Raw genomic sequence first — 23,906 nt, forward strand, 5'->3', positions numbered from 1 at the left:
ACAATCTAAACATATTCCTGTATAATAATATATCATTAAAACTCATATTCGTTTTTCTTTTTCTCTGCACCCACTACCCCCCCACCCCCACACACACACAAATCTTCTTTCCCAGTATACATATAGAGCAGTATACAAGAGTCTATGCAATATTAAAAAATTGGTCTTAAGGTAAACCTATGAAACATTTTTTTATTTCTGGCCCCCAACTGAGGTCTAAAATATTTGCATCAGACAGTAGATATTAACTCATAACTTTAGCCTTTTATATAAGCATAACCACACTGACATTTTAAATCATTACTATATTGCTTACAAACATGGGTATTGGGCCTTCATCCTAAACATTTATATTTTTCATGTGTTACCAATTTTCAGGTAGTAATTAAACCTCTGCAGTACTAATCTTAATGCTTCAATAAGCTTCTCTGCTTTTTTTTCTTGCTCCCGAGCTGGCTCCTCTCCACTGGCAGCTTTGAGTCATCATTAGTTGACAACTGCGATGTTAAAGGTAGAGGAAGCCATGCGCCACTAAACATTATGCTGGATTGTGCAGTCTGGGCCTTGCCCCTAGGGTAGAGGGTGTGGCTCTAGGGCAATGGGATTTTTCCAGGTATCCTAGTGGGCTAGTCCTACTCTGTTTCTTACTACACAGTTTGTCTCCATCGACTTGAGAGCTGCTGTATACCATTAATGGAGTGTAGCAGGAAAGACTTTAACTGATCCTTAACCATAAGAAAAACATCTTTAGTGTATAATCTGCATTTTCTGACATCAGAATGTGACAATTATACAAATATTGTCAACTGTCAATGACTATGTATCCTAAATAGATGAACTCATCAATAGCATCCTGTGACAAACACTGGCAATCCTGCTATATATGCCTTCAAGTTAATCAGAAATCAGATCTTTATTGCAGTCATGTTTTCTAAAAGATCTTGCATATTTAGGAACTGCAGATGAACGAAAACCCCTGGAAGATGACATGCTTTAAAACATAAACAATTAAAATACCTAAAATCAATACTACCACCAAAAACTACTGTGCTGGACAATGCTTAAACAAACTTAAATTAAAAAAAAAATGTGTTATTTGATACACTTGCTTATCGAACAGGCAACATCACAGTAGCTGATCACTGTATCAGAATTTCAATAATGTCTTCACAAAAAATAGAAAAAGTCATACTATTGTTTTCCTCTGTCCATTGTTTTTCTCTGTCCATTCGTAAAGTTATACCAATGGGGCAGATGTTAGGAGTATATAAAAGAGGAGTGCAATTGGATAAAGATCACCAAAGGTTGTGGATGCCTTATTTGGGAAATATTTGTCATTGACATATTCTATGATTGTCATCACCGCTGCCATGGTTTCTTCGCATGTTGGTTGGATTTGGTCTTCTGGCAGTACAAACTTGTAAGTACCATTGTCTCTTAACTCTATAGTGAAAGAAAAATCAATGCCTAGATCATGGACCCAGTCTTGGGAAGTTCCAGAGGCTTCATCTGAAGACAAAAATACAGATTATTACAACCTCATTTAACATCAATTGGATATTAGTAAACATTATTTTTTAAAAAACATTTTCCATTCCTAATTATAAAAACAACACGGCAGTAGCAATTTGTGTATCCGTGTAGTGCTTTATCTCTCATTGAAATCTGTTCGTGAACAAGAACAGTGGACATTGATGTCTGGAGAACTTGCAGAGAAAATGAGTCTATGTCGTGAGAGGGCACCACCTTATCTCATGGATACCATGACCATCCATTTAGAAGCAGCCATCCATCCAACACAGAACCATGAATATTACAGATAGTAATAGTAATAGTGGGATTGTGAAACTATACTGCTGTACAGGTGGAGAATAACAACTGGATGTCATCAAGAGCAGATCTTGAGTAATCATAGCTAATTGTCTCAAAATAAAATTACGTCCCAACATCACAAACAAAAGTTTTAAATCCAACATTGTTTTGCATTCAAAGTAGCAGTCATCTCTCCGCTGTGTATTTCAGTTAAGATATTTATAAAATTGCAAATCATTAAAAACTTACATAGAAGATTGGCGAAGGTCCCCACTTTATAGTCTGTGCCATGCTTTTTTTTCAGCTCAGCTGCAGCCATCTGAGCAACTTTGATCTGTGAAAAAAAATTTTTAGAACCAACTCAGAATTCTTCACTAGTGCAGGAAGATCGAATGAGAATCTTATCAGAGTAACAAGCAAATCTTTACTGCCTCCCCACAAATGGAAAAGTAAATTGAGCTGCCATACTGTCGAAGTCATATAATTGGATGAACAAAAGTATATTGGTTAATATTGTTCTATCGTGCGATTGCACACAGTATGCCATGCTACACGTGGCATACATGCGATCGCACAGTAAAATACGCACGCACACACTCGCACTACAACATTTAGTTATTTATATATTTCATATTTATAATGATTCCAATCCACAGTGATTTAGGAGCAGATAGTATTTAGTTTATTGTTAGTTTATATATTATGATTATAAGTACACTTTAGTGTTATTTAAGGTTCAGGTTATAGGAAATGTGTCATGTCTGGTATCATCATCATTTTAATCCCCTATTCATCAGCAGTTGTCTGGTTCTTTCGCCGAAGAGATCTCACATTGCATATTCTAGTTAGTGATATTAGGGAATAAATACTTAAAGTTATACTGACTGTAATGTGTAAATAGACTAACTTAAACTGGTTTCTGGGCGGGAGAATAGTCTGGAATGTTGACCCTCAGCCTTAGAGGGGGTTGTTTGAACTAGCCTATGACCTGTTTACACTGGACCCACCTGAAGTCTGGACCTATAGAAGCAAGCCACGTCATCTGCATTGTTCTCTCTGTAACACTGAGTGTATATAATATAACTGTACTCCCACTGGCCTCAGTCTACTCTGACCACAGTATTCTGGAGTGAACTACTGTCCGTTGGTGCCAGTGGGAGCGCGGTATGTATTTATCTTTTGGTATTGGCTGTACTGTATTATAATCATGTATTGAATTGTTAAATTTTGCATCTGCTAAAATAAATTACATTGTGCCTTGGAAACACAACACAATCGCTTGGGCAATGCTTATTTGAAAACAATAGAATTACTTTAATAATGCCAATACATCTGACAAGTGCTATAGGCAGAGCCGCCATCAGGGGGCTACAGGGAGTACAGCAGTATGGGGCCCAACAGCAGAGTGGGGCCCCAACAGCCCTAGATCCAAACAAATTTATTAGGGGCTGGGGTCTACACAGTGAATTAAGAGAAGTAGCGGGTGCCATTTTTAGGGAGCATCTGCATCTGAGATTTGAGAGGTGGTTTGGGGAGAGACGTCTGCGCGTAAATACGGATGCTTCAGCGGACCCCCTTGTAGGCAGCATGTCTGGCTCCAATCCCAAGATGTGGATGCCCCAAAGCTGTTGTCATTTGCTCCAGTCGTATATAAATTAATAACATCTTAGCGCTGTCAATAAAGAGGAGCCGAAAGGAGACAGCAAGAAAAAGCAAAAGTTAAGTAAACTACCGCCAGAGTTAGATGGAACCTGGGATGAGGGGTGACTGTAGATAACAGGGGGAAGACAAAGGTTGGATAGAGAATAATTTAAAAATGACGGTGGAGTGAGAGAAGGAAGGAAAGGGGCCCTGCCTGTTACATTTGTACTGGATCCCGCAAATTCTGGTGGCAACCTTGGCTATAGGTGGCACAGACCACTTCAAAAAATGATATGTAAAACATGCAATAGCAGCTGAATCTGCATATTGTATCATTTACAATGGCTTATTGACTGGGTCTGCTTTAAGTCACTTTTTATATTAAAGCCAACATTAACATTTGAGGCTTGCCACATTTACAATATAGAAGGTTCAGAACACCCTATTGGCTAATCACTGCATGTTTAATTTGCATACTTACTGTGTTTTACATATAATTTTCCTGTTTGGCAAAAATCATGTCTTAAATATATTGTGGGGGGTTTCTATGTAAATTGAACTACTATATTTTCTCTAATGCTGTTTCCCAGCAGCATTGTGTATTTTGCTCATACATTACAGAAATGTTCTGTACAGCCTGCAGAATGGTGAATTCTCAGGAACATTGCCAGTGAAGTCACAGCAAGCACTTTCTTTTTAACTTGTTTACTCCTTTGAATTCTCATTTGGTGAGCCAAAATGATCAATCCTTGGTCTTCTGCTCTTCTCACTCTACTCAGCCCTTTCCATAGAAAACTCATAAAATCCTTTGCTCTATAATACAATATGTATGCTGATGCCAGCCACATTTACGTCTCCTCTCCTGACTGACCCTACTTCATGTGTAAAATCCCCAATTTTTTGTTCTGTGTTATTGAGACACATCACAGCTATTTATTCAGGAATTGACAAACTTTCATAGATTATAGTTCTGCCACAGTATATTTACAGCTTTGTTAATGGGACAAACATTTTCTTGCTATGACCATCATCTCTTTCCTTTTCCTTATGTCTCGCAAGCTCCTCTTAGACTGTAAGTACTTATGTGGTAAGAATCTATCGTCTGTGTTTCTGTGTGTTTTTGTCTGTCTATCTATCTTTCTGTATATTGGTATTTTGATATCACGACTGATTATAGTACAACACGATTGTGTTATGAAGTCATATAAATCTATGTTAGTATATAGGATGTCAATTGCAGCATGATCCCTGGTGGTCTAGTGAGGAAACAGGAAGTGGGTGACACTTCCTGTCTGACCAGTAAAGATAATGGAGGCAGTACTGTTGACTGTGCCCTGTATGTATATATAAAGTCCCCAAATATATTGAGTAGGTGACCAGAGGCGCCCATAGCAATATGGAAGAGGAATCTGTCTGCCCACAATAAGTTCTTACACAGACGTACAGCTTACCAATCCACCTGCCTGCATATCATCCATATATATATATATATATATATATATATATATATATATATATCTGTGTACAGGACTGCACAATACTGTTATTGCATGCTGTGCTACAAGTTACTAACTGTGAGTAACTGCATTCATCTGTGTTGTCATTTTTAAATAAACAGTTACCTGTTTAAGTTACAAAAGCATTGTGGCTTAACCACCACATTAACGCAGCTGAACACCTTTATCAACATCAAAAGGTATAACCAACAATCTATCTATATTATAAATGCTTAATAAAATAAACTATCTACAGAGCCGTCTCAAGGTATTCTATCTATCTATTCTATGTAATCTGTCTTTTACTTTAGACTATGCTATATTCTGGGGGATATTTTAACTGCTTGTAATGAGGGTGCAGTGCGATAGAGGAGGGTACAGCTTTATGGAGGAGGGTGCAGTGTGATGAAGGAGGCTGTGCAGTGTGATGATGGAGGAGGGTGAAGTGTGATGAAGGAGGCTGCGCAGTGTAATGATGGAGGCTGCGCAGTGTGATGGAGGCCGCGCAGTGTGATGAAGGAGGCCGCGCAGTGTGATGATGGAGGCTGCGCAGTGTGATGATGGAGGCTGCTTAGTGTGATGAAGGAGGCTGCGCAGTGTGATGATGGAGGCTGCGCAGTGTGATGATGGAGGAGGGTGAAGTGTGATGAAGGAGGCTGCGCAGTGTGATGAAGGAGGCTGCGCAGTGTGATGATGGAGGCTGCGCAGTGTGATGAAGGAGGCTGCGCAGTGTGATGATGGAGGAGGGTGAAGTGTGATGAAGGAGGCTGCGCAGTGTGATGATGGAGGCTGCGCAGTGTGATGATGGAGGCTGCGCAGTGTGATGAGGGAGGCTGCGTAGTGTGATGAAGGAGGCTGCGCAGTGTGATGAAGGAGGCTGCGCAGTGTGATGATGGAGACTGCAGTCTGATGAAGGAGAGGCAAAAGTGTGAATTCACTAGTGAGAGGGGATTATAGGAGCAATAACTGGGATAGATAGACAGGATCAAGGAGTAAGGGAGGATCGAGAGAAGCAAGATGTGTGGTACAGGGAAGAGCAGGTAGGAAGGGAGAGAGGGAGATACCTGCAATGAAGATAGGGGCACATAGGACAGAGAAAAGAAACAGATAAGGGAAAGATAAAGGATAACATGGAAGATATATGGAAGACATAAGGGAGAGGTGGAGTGACAGAGAGAAAAGGTAATTAGACACAGGAGAGGTGGGGGGCACAGGGTGGATAGACTTGCATCATTTAATATGTTTTATATTATAGTATATAGTGTGAAAATGCATCTAAAATTAATTTCACTCTACCAAAACTATTAAACCTTCAGGCCCCCGGCCGTTCATTTCAGTGAAAGTTCCATACCAGCACTTCTAAATTTCCACTTCGATTCCACTGATTATTATTACTATATGTAAAGGATCAACATTTGCAGTGGTCTACAGAGTAATACATACAGTTTTTAGTATGTGCACTATATCTGTAGTGCGCATGCAAGTACAATTCTGTTAAAACAAAAATATTGCTGGAATACAAGTTGATCAAAGGACATTTGGATATTCTTCATGAACTTTCAATATTTATAGATGTCAATGCATGATTGTAAGTGAAATGTAATAACTTGTGTACAGTTCAATTACCGTTTCATTATAGCTCTTCGGTAGCTCTTCAGAGTAACCATATGCAGTCAAGATGTATTGACTATATGAGTGCATTGTCAGAAAGCAAATAATGTCTGATTTTCTCTCCTCCACGAAATCTACTACTGCCTTAGTCTCTGGTTCGGACACAGGTGAAATTCCACAGTATGAATTGCTTGTACAATTTGTGGATGATCCAGAAGCTGCAAACATAAAAGTGACATCCAAGGAATTATATATACTTGTAAAGGTAGAACCATTAATATTTGGAGAAGTATAACCAGGTTTCCATAATGCACATTTGTGTAAAATTCTCCCACAGCAAGGAGTTCAATATTTTCAAATTTTACTTAAGAAAATAATGCCCACAGCATAATAAATACTCTCTTGGGCTTTTCTGTAAGATGATTGGTGGACTGAGAGTTGGGAACAGTACATTTTGTTTAATCAATGCTATCAGTGACAGCGAATAATACATTGGCAGACCCTTTAAGCCTCTTCTTCCCCTGATCATACTTCTGATTCCCACTATGTAGGAATAGCAGAGATGGCAGCCAGATCACAAAATTATCATGTCTGTCTTAGTGGTAGTGATGATGATGATGTCTGACGCATGTAATAGAGTGAGTATGGTGTTTCTTGTTTCTTGTGATTAGTTTGTCCCAACTTAGACTTGGTGCTAAAGAATGAATGAGCTAATGTCAGCCATAGATTTTTTGGGACTACAACTGCGTCCCCCATATTATATTTTGGCACAGTTAGGGAATTGCTCTTTAACCTGCTCTAGAAACTAGTTACACTGCAATATCAATAGCACAAATAATGAGCAGCTTTTCAGTAACCCCAAAATGGTGATCAATTACTATTTTGTCTTCTCTGCTTCTATGTTACTTGTCAGACGCTGTAATATATATGTATGATTAGGGGGCATATTCAATGTCGGCGGAAACACAGAAAATCTCGCGCTCCTAGCACTATTACCTTTATTACGGTAATAGTGCACGTAAAAACTGTTATTACGGTAGTTTTCTCGCTGGATTTCAGCTCCCAGCTCCCTGAGCCGCGAGCTGAAATCCAGCTTACTATTACCGTAATAACGGTAATAGTTTTAACGCCGTGGGATATTCAAACAATTGAATATGCCCCTAAATGTTTTACTTTATGTTCCACAAATATTATGTGATTATTTACTTTATGTGGCCACTCCTGCCACAGACATGTTGCCCCAATACCACCTACACATCATTTACTCATCCTACGAATACTTTACAAATACCCATTGCATTCACATCATAAAATGTCTTATCTTCTCCAGCTCACCAATTCCCATCTGCTCTAACAGTGATCTTTACAACTATAACTTACTGTCACAACACCTCCAAGTAAAGCCATTTCTTTCACACTTCTATCTTAGCAGTCTGCTCCATCCTTCTCCCAACACCAGTTATCAAGAAGGCCACTTGTTGGTCCCCATCCTACTTCATGTTTACACTGATCTTAATTCCCTCAGTTGATTGATGCCATTCAAAGATGGGATACAAACTCATGATAAGCAGCTTTTACTCACACTTCACCATCCAATCAGAATTCACTTGACTTGAGTAAAATCACATTGACTACAGCCAATGACAGTTCAGTTTGCTTAGTGTGATTAGTGGCTGTAGAGAGCAATGAAAAAGAATTACTGCTCGTAAATAAAAAAAATGGTCTGTTGGTATGGGGCTCTGCATGGTATTTGAATGAGAAATACAACATTAAGTTTTGCTAGTTATTTATAACAAAATATGCTTCTTTTTCAATTGTCAGGCACTGCAAATCAAATAATGTTGGCATTTATGTTGTAATCGATCAGCCACAACATTAAAACCATCTGCCTAATATTGTGCAGGTCCCCTTTGTGTTGTGATAACAGCTCTGACATGGACATCACAAGACAACTGAAGTCTTGTGTTACCTGGCAGCATGATTTTAGCAACAGATCAGCAGGGACTGATGTAAGTGAGTTCTCTGTACAGCCCTGCGGAATTAGTGATGCTATATGAATAGCTGATGATGATGATCCTTTAAGTCTTTTAAATTACTTTTCTAGTACATCCCAAAGATGCTCGAACGGATTGAGATCTGGGAAATTTGGAGGCCAAGTCAACTCCTTGAGCTCTTTATCATATTCCTCAAATCATTCCTGAACAATATTTTGCAGTGTGGCAGGGCGCATTATCCTGCAGAAAGAGCCACTGCCAACAGAGAATACAAGTGCCATGAAGGGTTGTACTTGGTCTGCAACAATGTTTAGGTAGGTGGTACATGTCAAAGTACATTCCACATGAATACTAGTACCCAAGGTTTCCCAACAGAACATTGCCCAGAGCATCACACTGCCTCTGCCGGCTTGCTTTCTTTTCATAGTGCATCCTGATGCCATCTCTTCCACAGGTAAATGATGCACACACACCTGGCCATCCATATGATGTAAAAGAAAACGTAACTCATCAGACCAGGCCACCTTCTTCCATTGCTCTTTGGTCCAGTTCTGGTGCTCATGTAGGTGTTTTCGGCGGTACACAGAGATCAGCATGAGCGTTCTGACCGGTCTGCGGCTACGCAGACCCATATGCAGCAAGTTGCTATGCACTGTATGTTCTGACACCTTTATATAATAGCCAGCATAATTTTTTTCAGTCATTTGTGCTGCAGTAGCTCTTATGTGGGATTGGACCAGACGGATTTGCATTCGCTGCCCATGTGCATCAATGAGCCTTGGGCACACATGGCCCTGTCGCCCAGTTGACCTTGCTTGAACCACTTTTGGTAGGTACTAACCCCTACATACTGGGAACACCCCACAAGACCTGCCATTTTGGAGATGAACTGACAAAGTCGTCTAGCCATCACAATTTAGCCCTTGTCAAAGTCACCCAGAACCTTACGCTTGCCCATTTTTCCTGCTTTAAACACATCAATATCAAGAACTGACTGCTCACTTGCTGACTTATTAGATTGTAATGAGATAATCAATGTTATTCACTTCACTTGTCAGTGGTTTTAATGTTGTGGCTGATCGTTGTATATGTCTAAATTATAAGCTATTATTCATAGGTCTTCTAGACTATTACTACATTATAGTAGAAGTTTCCACAACAAAACAGTTAAAACACCTGATTCATATTTCATTTTTAGAAAGAGAAATACTTACTGCACCATTTAGCGTTAAAGTTGCGATTAAGGTCCACCCCAAAGCAGGTGTCATTTTGGTGGTTAGAGCGAGATTTTCTCCAGAGTCGATCCTACATAATGATTTGGAACAAACAGTATTTTTTTTTGTCTATGGAATTTCATAGCTTTTTGTGCAGTTAAAATATTTATGATATCAAATTCAGAAACAAGAACAGAAAGAAATGATGGCAGATAAAAACCACTTGGCCCATCTAGTTGTTGCTATTTTTCTTAAACCCTAAAAAAACAAACGTGTTTAAATTGCTCTATTATATTAGCCACTGCCACCTCTGTTGGATGTCTATTCCATCTATCTACTAACATTTTGGTAAAATAATTTTTCTTCAGATTTCCTAGTACCCTGCATTTCCAGTGCATGTCTTTTTCTCACATATAACCCCTTTCCCACCAATGTTTCTCCCACCAATGTTTCTCCCACATATCACCACTGCGCTATCACTTTTCTAACATATGTAATGCTCTGCACACCAGCTTTTCTCTCATGTCAACCCCTGAGCACCAGATTTTTTTTCACTTCATCCCTTGCGCATCAGATTTTCTGTCACACCACCCCCTGTGCACAAGCTTTATTATCATGTGCCCGCCCCTCCCCCCCAGATTTTCTCTCACATGCTCTCCGATAGCCACTCTCTTCCTTCCTGTATATACTGAGCCCCTCATCACATTGTCCCTCATTTTTGTATTATTTTTTTGGACTCCATTCTGCCCTTCATCAGATCTCATCAATCAGCTCCCAATCTGAATTGAACCCATGTCCGTAACCCTCAGTGCACCCTCATTACTTCCAGGACCCCAGTATGCACACAACATTCAGCTTAGGATCTCTCTCCACACCCTCCTCCATCATCCGCAGGGAGAAATCTCTTCTCCGCCCCTTAGCTCGCTCAGGTCACACTTCCCCGCCCACTGTCCTCCATTTTCTGCAATATATATATATATATATATATATATATATATATATATATATATATATATATGAAAACAGGGATACTCTGCACTCTCCAAACACATAATTGATGCTATATCAAGTACTGTTCTATATTAAAAACAGGGAATGTTAGTTCTTTCCCTAGCACTAGCAGCCATGGGAGACCCTCTTGCACCCCAGTCTGTACATGGTGAGTGCAGAGGACCTATGTCTGTTTTTGTTTATACAATGTAAGTCCCATGACTCTTGCACCCCATTCTTTACATTAATTAATTCCAACTTGTGTCAGGTGAGTCCCAGGTCTCCCATGGCTGCTAGTGCTAGGGAAAGACTTGCCTTTAAAAGCTGTGTGCAGGTAAGCCTTAAGCCCAGATAAAATAGCATAGCATTTGATCATGTTAGGACTGACCAGAATGGGAAGACTTTGGCGTCAGTTGGTCAGCTTAAACATATATTGCAATATGTGGAACTAACATTCCCTGTTTTTAATATAGAACAGTAATTCTAATATAGAATAGCATCAATTATGTGTTTGGAGAGTGCAGAGTATCCCTGTTTTCTTGTCTATACAATGTGGGCAACCCCCTCTTGCACCCCAGTCTGTACATGGTGAGTGCAGAGGACCTATGTCTGTTTTTGTATATATATATATATGTATATATCTTGAACAAACTGAATGGAATATCACTAAATAAATTCAAACATACAGTAATTTGTCATACAAGGTGCAAACTAAATGTCAGAAAAACATATAGGAAAATTCCCCATAGACACATGTAACATATATAATGAAGTGAATCCAAATAGTTCCATAAAATCTTTAAAGCACTCCCGTGTCATATATCCTGAAAGGATAGGTGTCTTATGATCCTCCCTAGGTGTTAGGATTACATCAACAGGCAGACAACTATCATCTTCAATAAGGGGACTTTACATTCTTTCTTCTCTTATATCCACTATCTTCTTATATTGATAAATCAACTACATCTGTAAATCATATATCCAGATGGTCTCCCATCCAAGTATTGACCAGACGCAATCCTGCTTAGCGTCCAAGATCAGTCAAGATTAGGCTTATTCAGGGTAATGTAGCTAACTTCAATCAAGGGTTTTATGTTCTCGTTCTCTTGTATGCTCTTTCTTTTTACAGAATCTCTCCTTTCAGCCACATATAACAAAATAATCCAATATTTTCTAGATCCAATCTTGCTTGTATAGTGGCTCCAAGATTTGGTGATCAGAAGACAGTATAATATATACCAGACAATAAACAATACTAGTAGGTTAATTGGCGGCTGGTTGGTGAAACAAAGCCTGAGAGCCCATTACAATAACAGAAGACTACTGTATTGGATTACTGTGATTTTGAATTATAGAAGCTTGTTTTGATACTCCCAAAGCAATAGTGATAACAACTGAAGAACCCTGTATTACTGCAGTCCTAACTACTTAACAGGAAACTGGAGTTGTATTCTGTGTTACAGTCACTGTGGTATTCTGTTGATGCTGGGCTTGATTGTGAGGATTCTGTGGCAGCTGACAAATTGTCTGTGACACACTGTGGATGCATTCAAAAAGGAAATGACATTTATGTTGCAGTCAGATTAAGAGCTTGGTTAGCATTCAGACCACTCAGGAAAAGATTCCCTGCACTTTCTGGCATCCCTGCAGTGTCCGATACCATATCAATCTGTTTCTGGCAATAGTACATCTGAGTAGGAAGTGGTAAGGTCCTTCTTTTCACACCAGAAAGATGAATATGAGCTTATCCATTATGGTTTGGATCTTCGACTCTCTTTATGTTGTGGTTTGGTAATATAGACTGCAGACATTTGTAAAATTCAGAAGAGGTTAGATTTCCATCGCTAGCCAATTTGCTGCAAGTTGAGAGGCATTCAGAATACATTTCTGATCGGGAGACTGAACAATCTGGACTCACTTTAAAATGTACATTTAAAACCATTGACAGCCAAACTTTTCACAGTCTATTTCTTCAATTCCAGGAGGTGGAACATTGTGTGCTGGGACTGGTCTTGCATCGACTGCAGTGCTAATATGGTCCACTGTCTGAGGACGAATTTCTGAAACCACTTGATAATTGGAGTTTTGATGTTCAATAAGATTGTCTGCCATAAAGACATCAGGTCCAAACATTTGTATGTCCATAAAAATGAGACACACCGTGTATCGCTGCTTCTCTCTACATTTACTACTTTCACACAGGACACTTCTCCCAGTTCTGTAAGCATACACTGCACATACTGTATATTACGAGCAGTATATCCAATACAGTTAGTTGACATCTTATTTCCTTGTAGCTATCTTGATCACATACTCCCAAATAAGAACACCATTATATTCAGACTTGCATATATTGCCCAAGATCTTTATGCCTCTCATTTTTAAGAACCTATCCCTTGACATTAGGCATTTTGTTATAGTGTGCAACATTACGTGAGTGGTTTTGAAGCTCTGCTGCAATAATCCCCAATGTATCAATTCCAAATTATCTGACGGAAATAAAATGACTATGAGCAGGCAATAATAGGTAATGGAGACAGGTTCAATTAGCTGACAACCTCTTAACATTGCTCTCTTCGAAATTGTGCAAAATTACTACTATCTGGAGACCACGCTGTCCTTCAATATTGTATCAATATCATTAATGTCCAGGATGAAATAACGAGTCCCATAAGGAATCTGGAGATGCAACTTCTTGAGATCTACTTTTGTTATATATGATATCACATACTTCATTGTCATAAACAATATCCTTCCAAAACTGTAAAAAAAAAAAAACATTCAGTTTTTTTCTTCCATTCATCACCATTCCATTTCCATTCAGAAATGTTACCAGTGTGTCATGAAATATTCCAGCATTTGCAAATAACAAGGTGATAATTTATAGGTCCTTCTAAAGCTGCATTACATGCTTGCTTTCATTAGACTGAAGATGTTCACTGTGTTGCTGTGAACATCTTCAGCTTCTGATGAACTAATCATCTAGCTTCAGGTTGCTCTGTCCCCACCCACTTCAAATCTATGGTCCATGTATGGGAAGCAGATGAACAGTTATTGCAAACGGTGCATTAAAAGTATAAGACTGAAGCTCCACTAATGCAGATGTAAAAAATGATTATGATCACTTAAAGCAGGCTTGTCCAACCCGCGGCCCGCGGGCCGCATGCGGCCCAACTCGTCTTTGAATGCAGCCCAGCTGTGGCAAGGGGCAGCGCTGTTAATTGGATAAAAAAGCCTGGAAAATAAAAAGTAAAGAAAATGATTAACTTGCGGCAGGACCGGTCCGCCCGTTTGCCCTGCACACAAGCGCCGGCATGTTTTTTTTCATTCATCGCGCATGCGCACGATGACATCATGACGGTGCGGGGGCGCGATGACGTCATGACGGCGCGGGGGCGCGATGACGTCACTCGTGGCCGCGCTTATGCTAGGAGGAGCGGTTCCAGCAGCGCAGGTGCCTTTAATGTCAGCCAGCAGGTAATTAATTAATTAATGGACAATTACTGTATTAAATACATTACTATTATTATTATTATAATTAACTACCTTCACTAACATTGTGCTTTACTATTAACTCCTCTGGGTTGGTCCTCTGCATTTACTCAGATGTGAACTGATCATGTGCCATTTAACCTCTGAGTACTTCTGTTCCACAGTCGAGCCTGATCGATCAGAAAGGAACTTATATCATTGGGTATCTGCACATTAGTTCATAAAAAAAGGCTAATGCCACTCAATTACTTTATATGCTACTCAAATACAAAATCACTAAATATACCCCTAAATCAGTACACCACTCTCCTAACTTACTAACACCATCATTTTACTTTATATGATGAGCACCTTGAGAACTCACTGAGAATTGCAACAAGTTCCATCGAAGCAAATATGGAAGCATTGGTGGCTCAGAAACAATGTCAAACATCTCACTAACTTCATTTCCAAGTAAGTTTAATATGTTAACTATGTTTTCTATGGTTTTTTGGATGATCAGCTATCGTTAGTGTTAGTGTATTTTATGTGCGGCCCAAACCAACTCGTCGTCTTCCAATGTGGCCCAGGGAAGCTAAAAGGTTGGTTGGACACCCCTGACTTAAAGAGAGTGGTTTTTAAGTCATTTTTAGTAAGATGCCACCAAAAAACTGAATTCTCGTACTTATTTGAATATGACATTCAACTCAATGGTAGTTATTTAGGATTTAAAGAAGCACAATAGAAACATTTCCTTGTGAATTTACATTTGCCTCTCAGCATATAGGTGAGTCATGTGCAAACCAACATTGATTGGTTTATATAGAATTATAAATTAATGATAAAAATATTATGAAAGAATGGCTATGATTTAAGTCCACTTTCAAATCTGCCATGTTTGCAATAATATCTTTTCATTACATATGTAAAAATAGTTATAATATGTTAAGAAGACAGATTATTAATATTTAGTGAGTATGTGACCACCTCTATTCCAAGATGAATTTCAAGAAAGTCCCAACATCAACAATTGTACAGCGCTGCGGAATTAGTAGCACTATATAAATAGCTGCTGCTAATAATGATGATGATTTGTAGTTGTTTGTTAATATTGGTTTACCCATGAAACACATGTCTATCATGGGAGTGAAGGGTTACCCATTAAATATAGAGATGCTCAGTGACCCCTGTGAACTGGTTTTGGATCTGTATTTTTTCGAAAAATTGCTAAAATATTCTAAAATCACATAACTTTGCTCTTTTTTCATTCCTACATTATTTTTAACCTCAATAACACTAATTTCAAGTCATTTGCAGTCAATTTTAACCACCTCACAGGTCACAATATTATTTCCATACACTTTCGGACAAATACTGCAGTGACCTGGCTGGATGGTAAGCAACAGATCAATGACTCAAACACACGGCAGTTCCTAGCACATCTAGGACACATTGGCACACAGCAGTGGAAGAAAAGAAAAGTGGTGTAAGATGGAATTGTCCTTGGATTATGAAACCAGTTATGGTTCATTTGATCGCTCCTCCTGTTTCTTGGATAACTGAGCTAATTCTACAACTAATACATGGCAATGAGCGCTGACCCCCCACCCCCGGGATGCGTGCTTTTATCAGACACACACACCAATGCCAGACAATGCACTAAAAAGAGCGATTGTAATTCCCAGCAAAAAGCGGGTTCATCGGTGAGCTTCGAATCAGCCCCAATTCCCACAAAATTACCAAAAGTACCTTTGATGTAAAGTGTAGGTTACAAACACTTGATGAAACAGCAGCAAAGTGGAAGGTAATACATATACACGTCTATTTAGACATCCATGCTTACATTACTGTGGCTTTACAAATGGCTAGACAACTGTTGTTAGGATTTGGGTAAAAATAATTCCACACATAACAAGTGGATTATTTTGTCTTATGTCCAGGCATGACAATGTTCTTCTTCTTATCACGTGCCAGTACTGCTTCCACTGGTGCAAGACTTACACAAACAACATCATCCTCATCAACATCCTCCTTAGCGCCCTCGTTGGCTACACAAATATCCCCCTCATCCTGTTGCAATTCCAAAGTAGCATCCTCAATTGGTGTATCACTGGCTACACTTGGGCTGTTCAGGCACACATCTGCAGAAATGCTGAAAGGGGCCTACTTTATGGGTACACTATCAGAATGGTCACTATTACACATAGCATTCGTGGATGTACTCTCCTCAGGGATTGGTGACATTTCTGAATCTGAAATTACATTTTCTTCTAATGCCTTACTGTTTTCTTCCACTTCGGCTTTTACACGTAAAAGTATTTGGACCCCACTTTTGGAGTCTGAATGACAAGGTCTTGCTTTGTCACGACTGTCCTTACAAGAAGATGCCTCACTGACAATTGCAGAACTCGCACTCATAGAGAAAGGTGAAGGCCTCATTCTTTCTTTGCCACTGCATGTGTAGAACGGCATGTTGGCAATTTTTTTTTTCTGCAGATAACTTTGCCTTGATTACAGGTGTTTTTTTCTTTACCAAGGTAAAAGGATTTTTTTACATTTTTGTTTTACTGACTTGAAAACACTATGCACTTTAACATAGGCTTTAGCAAATGACGTAGAGGGATTACTATCATCATGACTGGTGCCAGCAGCTGCTTGGTGCTCCTGGTCTTCTGTGGAGCGATGTGAATCCATTTTTATTACACAGTACAATGTTCATGTAGACTTTTAAGAATACTACCAGTTTCTCTTTCTCTTATTATTTCTCTTTCAGCACTGACAATGAGCAATGGTGCATAGACTCTAGACTGGCAAGAACGCTGGCACCTCTCCTGTTTCTGTATGAGCTATAATAACACAGTACAATGTGACAGGAGACTTTTAAGAACACTGTCAGCCTTATTATTTCTTTTTCTTTTTCAGCGCTGAACACTGCCACCTCTCCTGTTTCTGGGTGAGCTAAGGTACAGTAGAATGTGACTGGAGACTCTGAAGAACACTGCCAACCCTTCTCTTTAACTTTCTTCAATGACACTGCCCACAGTTCTGGAGACTGCCAAGAACCCTGCTACCCCTTCTGTGTCTCTCTGTGATATGGTGCAGAATCTCCAAGGAGGACGGTACTTATAGAATACAAAACTCGTGAGATCTGACGATGCGACAATAACGTTTTGCCTCGTTTTCAGTTCTTATTGCATGTGAAAGTACCAAGCCAGCTTTCATCTGTACTCAGATTGGCGATGTTCGGGTGGGCTCGGTATTCCGAAAACCAAGCCAGAGCATCTCTAATCCTCACTATGTAATAAATCCAAGTATTTGTGTGTGTGTCTATGTAAACACTATAGAAAGAAAGGAGACCAACATGGGAGTCAGCGACAGCACCGCTGCAGAATGTCAATATTCACAGTCGGAATTAAAGACGAGTTAATAGATGTAGACACAACTACTACCACAGATGTATGTCTGTGCTCTGGATGCTCCCAACTTCTTAAACCAATTTTAAGTATTTTGATGTGAAGTGAAGTGAACTGTTTACGAAAAACAGCCCAAAAATATCTACAAATCTGTTAAGAAATAGGAGCCAACATACCTAATTGCAGACAATTGTTCGAAAGCACAAAAAAACACTTGTGCTTTTTGGATGAAGTTATTGTTGCTAAAGAAGGTTCCACAAATTACTAAAACTTACACATACTTTTATTTATATACACAGTCTAAATTCTCTACCAGCCTGGTCAAAATAAACCCAGGGCAAAGGCAGGAGGTGAATATCAGTATATGAGCCAGTCTAGCTAGTTAGCTTTGGAGAAGACTCTGCAGAACAAGTGAAATCAGCTCTAGAAAACATGTAAGGCCTGATTTAGAGTAGCAAATATGCATTTTTCTGTATGCATATACATGTATATATATATATATATATATATATATATATATATATAAAAACATAGCTTGCACTTGTGCCCCTCCTTCATCTGGAGACTAGGGGTGCATACGTAAGAGTAGCATGCCGCCTGGACTATATAGACTAGGCCGCATATCCAGATACACCTCTTGGGTGGTGAGTCTGCTGTGACTTCTGAAGAAGTAGTGAAAAAAAAGAATGCTGATGTTGACCATCAGAATGTATCTTTACTTGTTTAAAAAAAGAGATTATTTAAATAAATAATTGAAAAAAAATGAGTCCCACTAAAATAAGTAAACATGACCAGTCCATAGCCTGGACTGGGGTACCGATAAAACAGGGTAACAATGAATGTGGGATTTCCCAGCAATTTGCACCAGGCCATGCCAGACTGTGCTGATCACACCATAACAGGGAGACGAATGGTGTGGGACCTCCTGTCACAATGTAAACTAGTCTTAGCCCAGTCAGCATGAGGTGGAATTCCCTAGTGGGTCAGGTCCTTAAGAAATATGCAGCACTTCCCCTGTGCTAAATACCATTAGTGCTCATTTTAGCACCCAGTAGTGTTCAGGCAAAATTTATTTAGTACTGCTGTTGAACTACAAGTCACATCAAGCTCTGACAGTCATTGATTGGGCATGCTGTCACTTGTGTAACTACAAGCATCAGCAAGCCGTGACAGCCAATGACACTGGAACACGTAGTTCCACAACAGTGCATAAAAGACACACAGACATTGATTGTTTAAGTATTTTAATAAAAAATAAACACTTCACCAATGTTCTCTTTTGCCACTTTTTTATAATCCTAAATTCACATGGAATCTACTTTCTTTGGCCCTGAAGTTGTCCAATTGGGATACAAAAAACAGACAATGCCGGGACTTTCTCCTGGAAGAGCTATAAACTGCATGGATTTACCTGTTAAGAGCTAGAGAGATCAGTTTTCCCACTCTCCAATCAACCAGATGCAATCCGCTCTCATTAACTGATCATGTATTGACCCCTTCATTCATTTGATTGTTTTTTTGGCTGCACTATGTGTGTGTGTTTTACTACTAGGCACTACTGTGGAACTACTTATTGCAGCAGGGAATGCTGGTGCTTGTAGTTACAAAAGCTCCAACATCCTCCATCAGCAATGGGAGCATGCCCAAGCAGACAACAGCTTACATTTCTTACTTAGACCCTAACCCTGAGGAAGGGGTGGGTAGATGCATGTAGCTGACTGGCATGAGCAACCCTTAAGGGTACCAGAGCACTATACAAATATAGATTAAACAATAATTTTTCCCTTTAAATATAATATAGCAGAAAACCATCAGAAAATATGATTATTTTATTCTACTTACTGTGGTCCAGGTATAGATGTAGCCATCAATGTTTAGAACAGGCAATACATACAGATCTAAGTTCTTGAGAATCTTCTTTATACGGGAATCTTTCTGATGGTTCTGTACAATCTAATACAGGCAAAAAAGCAAAACATTGCCTGAATATTGACAATTCACCACCATATTTCCAGATCATGTATACTGGCATATATAATTTGGGCTTCAAGTTGTCAGTGTTTTTTTTAAGTGAATTCAGTTTTTATTACTTGTTTTTACATACAAAAACAATCTGTATTTATCATTGTCAATGAATACCATTAAAATTTAAGAAAAAAATGGTGTTATTTTATATACTGATCCTTCCTTGATGTAAAAGAGAGGGGGTACCTTCATATTAATATGTTTGGTGATCAGTAGCGCTGCATTGGAGGACATTCCACACTCTGTCCAGGTACATTAGCAATGTTCCAATCTCTCTAGCTACCCCACACATATTCAATGCACTTCATTATAGAAGTAGTGCAACCCCATTATGTTTCACCATTTATGTAAATTGAAATGGTATCGGACCCTAGGAGGCACCATCTGTTTAGGAATGGCTTTGGGATTCTCCTGAGATTCCCCCAGGGCACTGATACCACTGCTATTATCAGTGAGTGGATGCACTGTATCCTACATAGAGCATGAAACATGATGCAGACTGAAACTTCAAACTCTAATAAAAGGAGCATGTAGCTGATTGAAACTCTGAGGGTTATTTATGAACAATGCTCAAAATGCATATCTGCATTAAAATAATAACAACCTATTGGACATTGGCTTTCCTTGTCTAATTTGCAATAGGCAGATAAGATCTAGCTGCTTATTGGTCACAATAGTTTTAATGCAAATGCAAACATGGTGGTGAGTGAAACATATTGAATACCACTATCAAGTAACAAACTGTTATAAAGCTGTCAGTGGCAGTGGGGAAAAACTGTGGTGTTATTTTCAGTGGTGAGGCAGAGAAACAGCATTAAACCTGTGAACTGCTAAAGAACCTGTTTGTTTTGCAAAGGAAGCCTAACTTTTAAAAACGGATGGTTATTGTGTGGTGCCCCAAAGCCCAGTTGAACAGCACAGAGCAGTGCATAAGCGCTGTTAAAATGCAGGGCTACAAGGGGTTAATTTTGCTCCTGGAGACTTATGACCAAGAGTGATTGACAGGAGGAGGATGAAGGCCCTGATTGGCTGGGGGAGTAACAGGAAGTGGATGTGCAGGAAGGAGGAGAAAGAGAGAGCAGCATGGTAGAAGGAACAAGGGGGGGCTGAGGTGCAGCCGAACAGAGAGAAGATAAGCTGCTGCCAGAACTGGTGACATTGCCAGCAAAGCGGACGGAGAACAGCTGGGGACACGCAGTGGGGCGCCAAAGACAGTCTCCACTAACTACAGAACCCTCTCAAGGTAAAACCCTAGCCTGCAGTGTATTGCACACACCCCAGTGTCAGAGGGAAGAGTGATCAGAGAATCTATCCAAAACTGACATTGCATTCTTGTACAAGGAAGGCTACTGTTCCCTTCTTGGGAGCTTTTCCCCCAGATCATACCTTACACAGGCTGCAGGGAACAATTAAGACTGTCGTTTCAGCTATATCCTGTGTGTGCTGATAGAGATTCATTGACTGTTGAGAGAACAGCGCCATCTTGTGGCTGAACTGAGCAACAGCCCTGCTTTCTACTATAATACTTAACCCTTGATGGAAACCTCTGCAGGACATTGGAACACTACCAAATTCCTGTGCACAGGTCAGCCCAGGACTGAGTGTAAAATATGGTAACGTTACCGGGGATAATATTGGTGCACCAAATGTTTTAGAGGATGTTAATGTTATGTGATTTACCTAAGAATTGATTTATTGATATTGAAGGTGTGACATTCAGTGTTAATGCTGCGATTCAAGTTAACTCAGCAGTAAATGCTAAAAGTGGGGCACCTGACCCATAGGGAATAGCACGGTACCACAAACACTTGAATAGTAAGGAGCCCGCTAGTGGGCGCGGTAGTGGCCGTAAGAGTCTTGATGGGTTAGTATTGATGGTTCTTGCATCATCACCAGTCAGATATTGTTAACTTGAAAGTAGTAACTGTGATTACCAGTGTGCCTTATTAGACCATGTGCATTGAAGATGTGATCACTATTGTGCCTTATACTCACTAGGTGTATGTTATATGTTAAATGCTATTTTGGTCTATGCTGATCAGACGCATTATTTGTCAATACTATTGAGCTGAAGGGGTCAGTGGCGCGGTGGCTTACCAAAACTATCCTTACCGCATTCTCAATAAAACCAAGTTGTTTGACCAATCTTTGTCCCTTTCATTGAAGTATTTATCTCCTGACCACCGGATATCCAAAAGAGAAAAGAGCCTGACTCGTATCTGGGAGACAAGGTTAGGGAAGGATTTCCCATCAGTACTCGACCACCACAATTGTAATGCCACGACTGGTGATTCACTAAGTTGTTAGTTGGGTATGGTCCAAAAAAACTGTGCAAAGAAGTTTAGCTAGTTTGTGGAAAGTGTTGGATGTATGCAAAGATCAATCTTCTTGTTTAAAGGCTTCAATAAAACAAAGTAGTTGTTGCAGGCGCAAATTGTCTTTATTTCAGCTAAGATGGGTAAGAAAAAGAACAAAGTGTGCCAAAAAGAAAGTATGCAGACGGATGTGTCTGAAGCACTGGAGTTTGCAGGTGGGAGATAAAGTTGAAAAACCTCTTGCTTTCTACACAAACCGGTTATTACCTGGAGCATATTGTGTGGCCAGTGAAAAACTGCTATTCCTGTGAAGTTAAAAACGTACCTTTTCACTGCCTCTTCGTTCCCGAAGCTGCTGTGCGGTCCGAAGAAGCTTTCTGCGCATGCTCCCTCTGAAAACTCTGCACTTCAGTGATGCAGAGAGCGGAGTGTGACAGATGTTTACACTACCTGGTGACCATAATGCTAGCTAAACATACTCCAGCTCTCTCATAACTGGCCAACTAGTTCAGCATCAGTCAAAAACATAAAATGAACACCAATCTGTATGCAGCTTTCCCTTGCAGACTTCCCAAGACCTCACCTGTCCCTATGCAAGAGAGATGTGGCAAATAGGCCACTTTGCTACATACCCTTCCCCTTAGCGTCGCACCACATCTCTGTGAAAGAGAGATTGTTTTATCACTTCAAGAGTCCTCTCAACCATGTCTATAAGTGCCCTAACGGGTACCTTATCTTCTTATAAACTGAGAACATTGTTCCTAAATAGCCTGTCCTCTCTATTTTCACTCACAGCCCCTTACGTTTCTAAAAGCACGTTTGTGAGCCCCTTCCAATTGTGGCTTTAACTATCACATTGAGGTAGGTTTTAAGGCTCACCGCACAAGCCCTACAGAACCTCTTCACTGCTAGTTAAACTCTGTACCAGTAAAACTTGCGAAGAAACTGTTCCCTTGTTCTCCCTTCCCCTAAGTGTTTTCCATCCGCCTGAGTGTGTACTGCTCCCAACACCAAGGGAATATGAACTCTTGGAACCACTAACTCTTCTACTTTCCTCCCCTTCACAGTAGCAACATTGTTACCCAATTTAAACACATGTTGCAAAGTCCCATCATTCCTCTGTCTCGTATCAAGTTTGTCACACTCAACAACAATGGATACTTAGACCAGTCAATCCTCTCACCAACAGGTGAGACGGGCACATCTGAGATGCTACAAGCCAATGCGAATTTAGTATGTCCAGGCTTACCAAAAGGATGACACTTTTGTGGCAATTTTACCATGCCCCCAGATAGTATTTCGGGTCAGGAAGTCCCCATGATTGAGATACACATGCTGTGAGTTCCCTGGCAGATCTGTTAAGACCAGTGTCTTAGTTGCTGGCATGTTGGACATATGGTACACCGCATCCTGGCGTGATCTAGCAGCCGGGCGCGTCATTGGTTACAATGCACTGTTATTTTTCCTTGAGCTTATCTTTGTGGCATAGAGTAGGAGGGTGTAGAGACATCCTCCAACACCAGGGGGAGCTCTCCTATGATTTAAATTGGTTCATTTATATATTAATACATGCTCCTGGTTTATGTTATTATCTATACAAGTTCTAGCTAGTAAATTAATTAGCAGCCTCCTGAGGCTGAGTGTCAGCCCTGTCCTCCTCTTTTCTGAGTGGCCCATCAAAGTATTTAAGGCAGGGAGGGCTTAGCCTCACTGCCGGTTAGAGCGTCCAGTTCCTTGTCTGCTAACCTGCTTCTGTGCTGTTTGGTGTATACCTTCTGGATTGAACTTCTGTGTATGACCCCTGCCTGTACCGTGGACCTTGCCTACTTGCCTGTGACCCTGATTCGTTTTGCCTGCACCTTGGACCCCGCTGTATTGCCTGTGACCCTGACCTTTGGCGCGTTACCTGATTATTCTAGTAGTG

The 23,906-nt window shown here is 40.0% G+C and overlaps 1 protein-coding gene across 2 annotated transcripts in view; it reads right to left on the reverse strand.

Annotated features, from left to right (window-relative positions):
• Positions 1 to 452: 452 nt before the first annotated feature.
• The window catches only part of CPO (carboxypeptidase O), a 111,215-nt gene continuing 87,761 nt past the window's right edge, over positions 453 to 23,906 (reverse strand). For both annotated transcript variants that reach the window (XM_075180219.1, XM_075180218.1), the window contains 5 exons: positions 19,485 to 19,595; positions 9,769 to 9,859; positions 6,576 to 6,778; positions 2,062 to 2,146; positions 453 to 1,509 (listed from right to left, as the gene is read on the reverse strand). In XM_075180219.1, the coding sequence (XP_075036320.1) occupies positions 1,238 to 1,509; positions 2,062 to 2,146; positions 6,576 to 6,778; positions 9,769 to 9,859; positions 19,485 to 19,595 (762 nt within the window). In that variant the 3' untranslated portion in view covers positions 453 to 1,237. The remainder of the gene's footprint in view (positions 1,510 to 2,061; positions 2,147 to 6,575; positions 6,779 to 9,768; positions 9,860 to 19,484; positions 19,596 to 23,906) is intronic.

The sequence above is a fragment of the Mixophyes fleayi genome, chromosome 7, assembly GCF_038048845.1.
Source record: "Mixophyes fleayi isolate aMixFle1 chromosome 7, aMixFle1.hap1, whole genome shotgun sequence".
In the NCBI taxonomy this organism is placed as follows: domain Eukaryota; kingdom Metazoa; phylum Chordata; class Amphibia; order Anura; family Limnodynastidae; genus Mixophyes; species Mixophyes fleayi.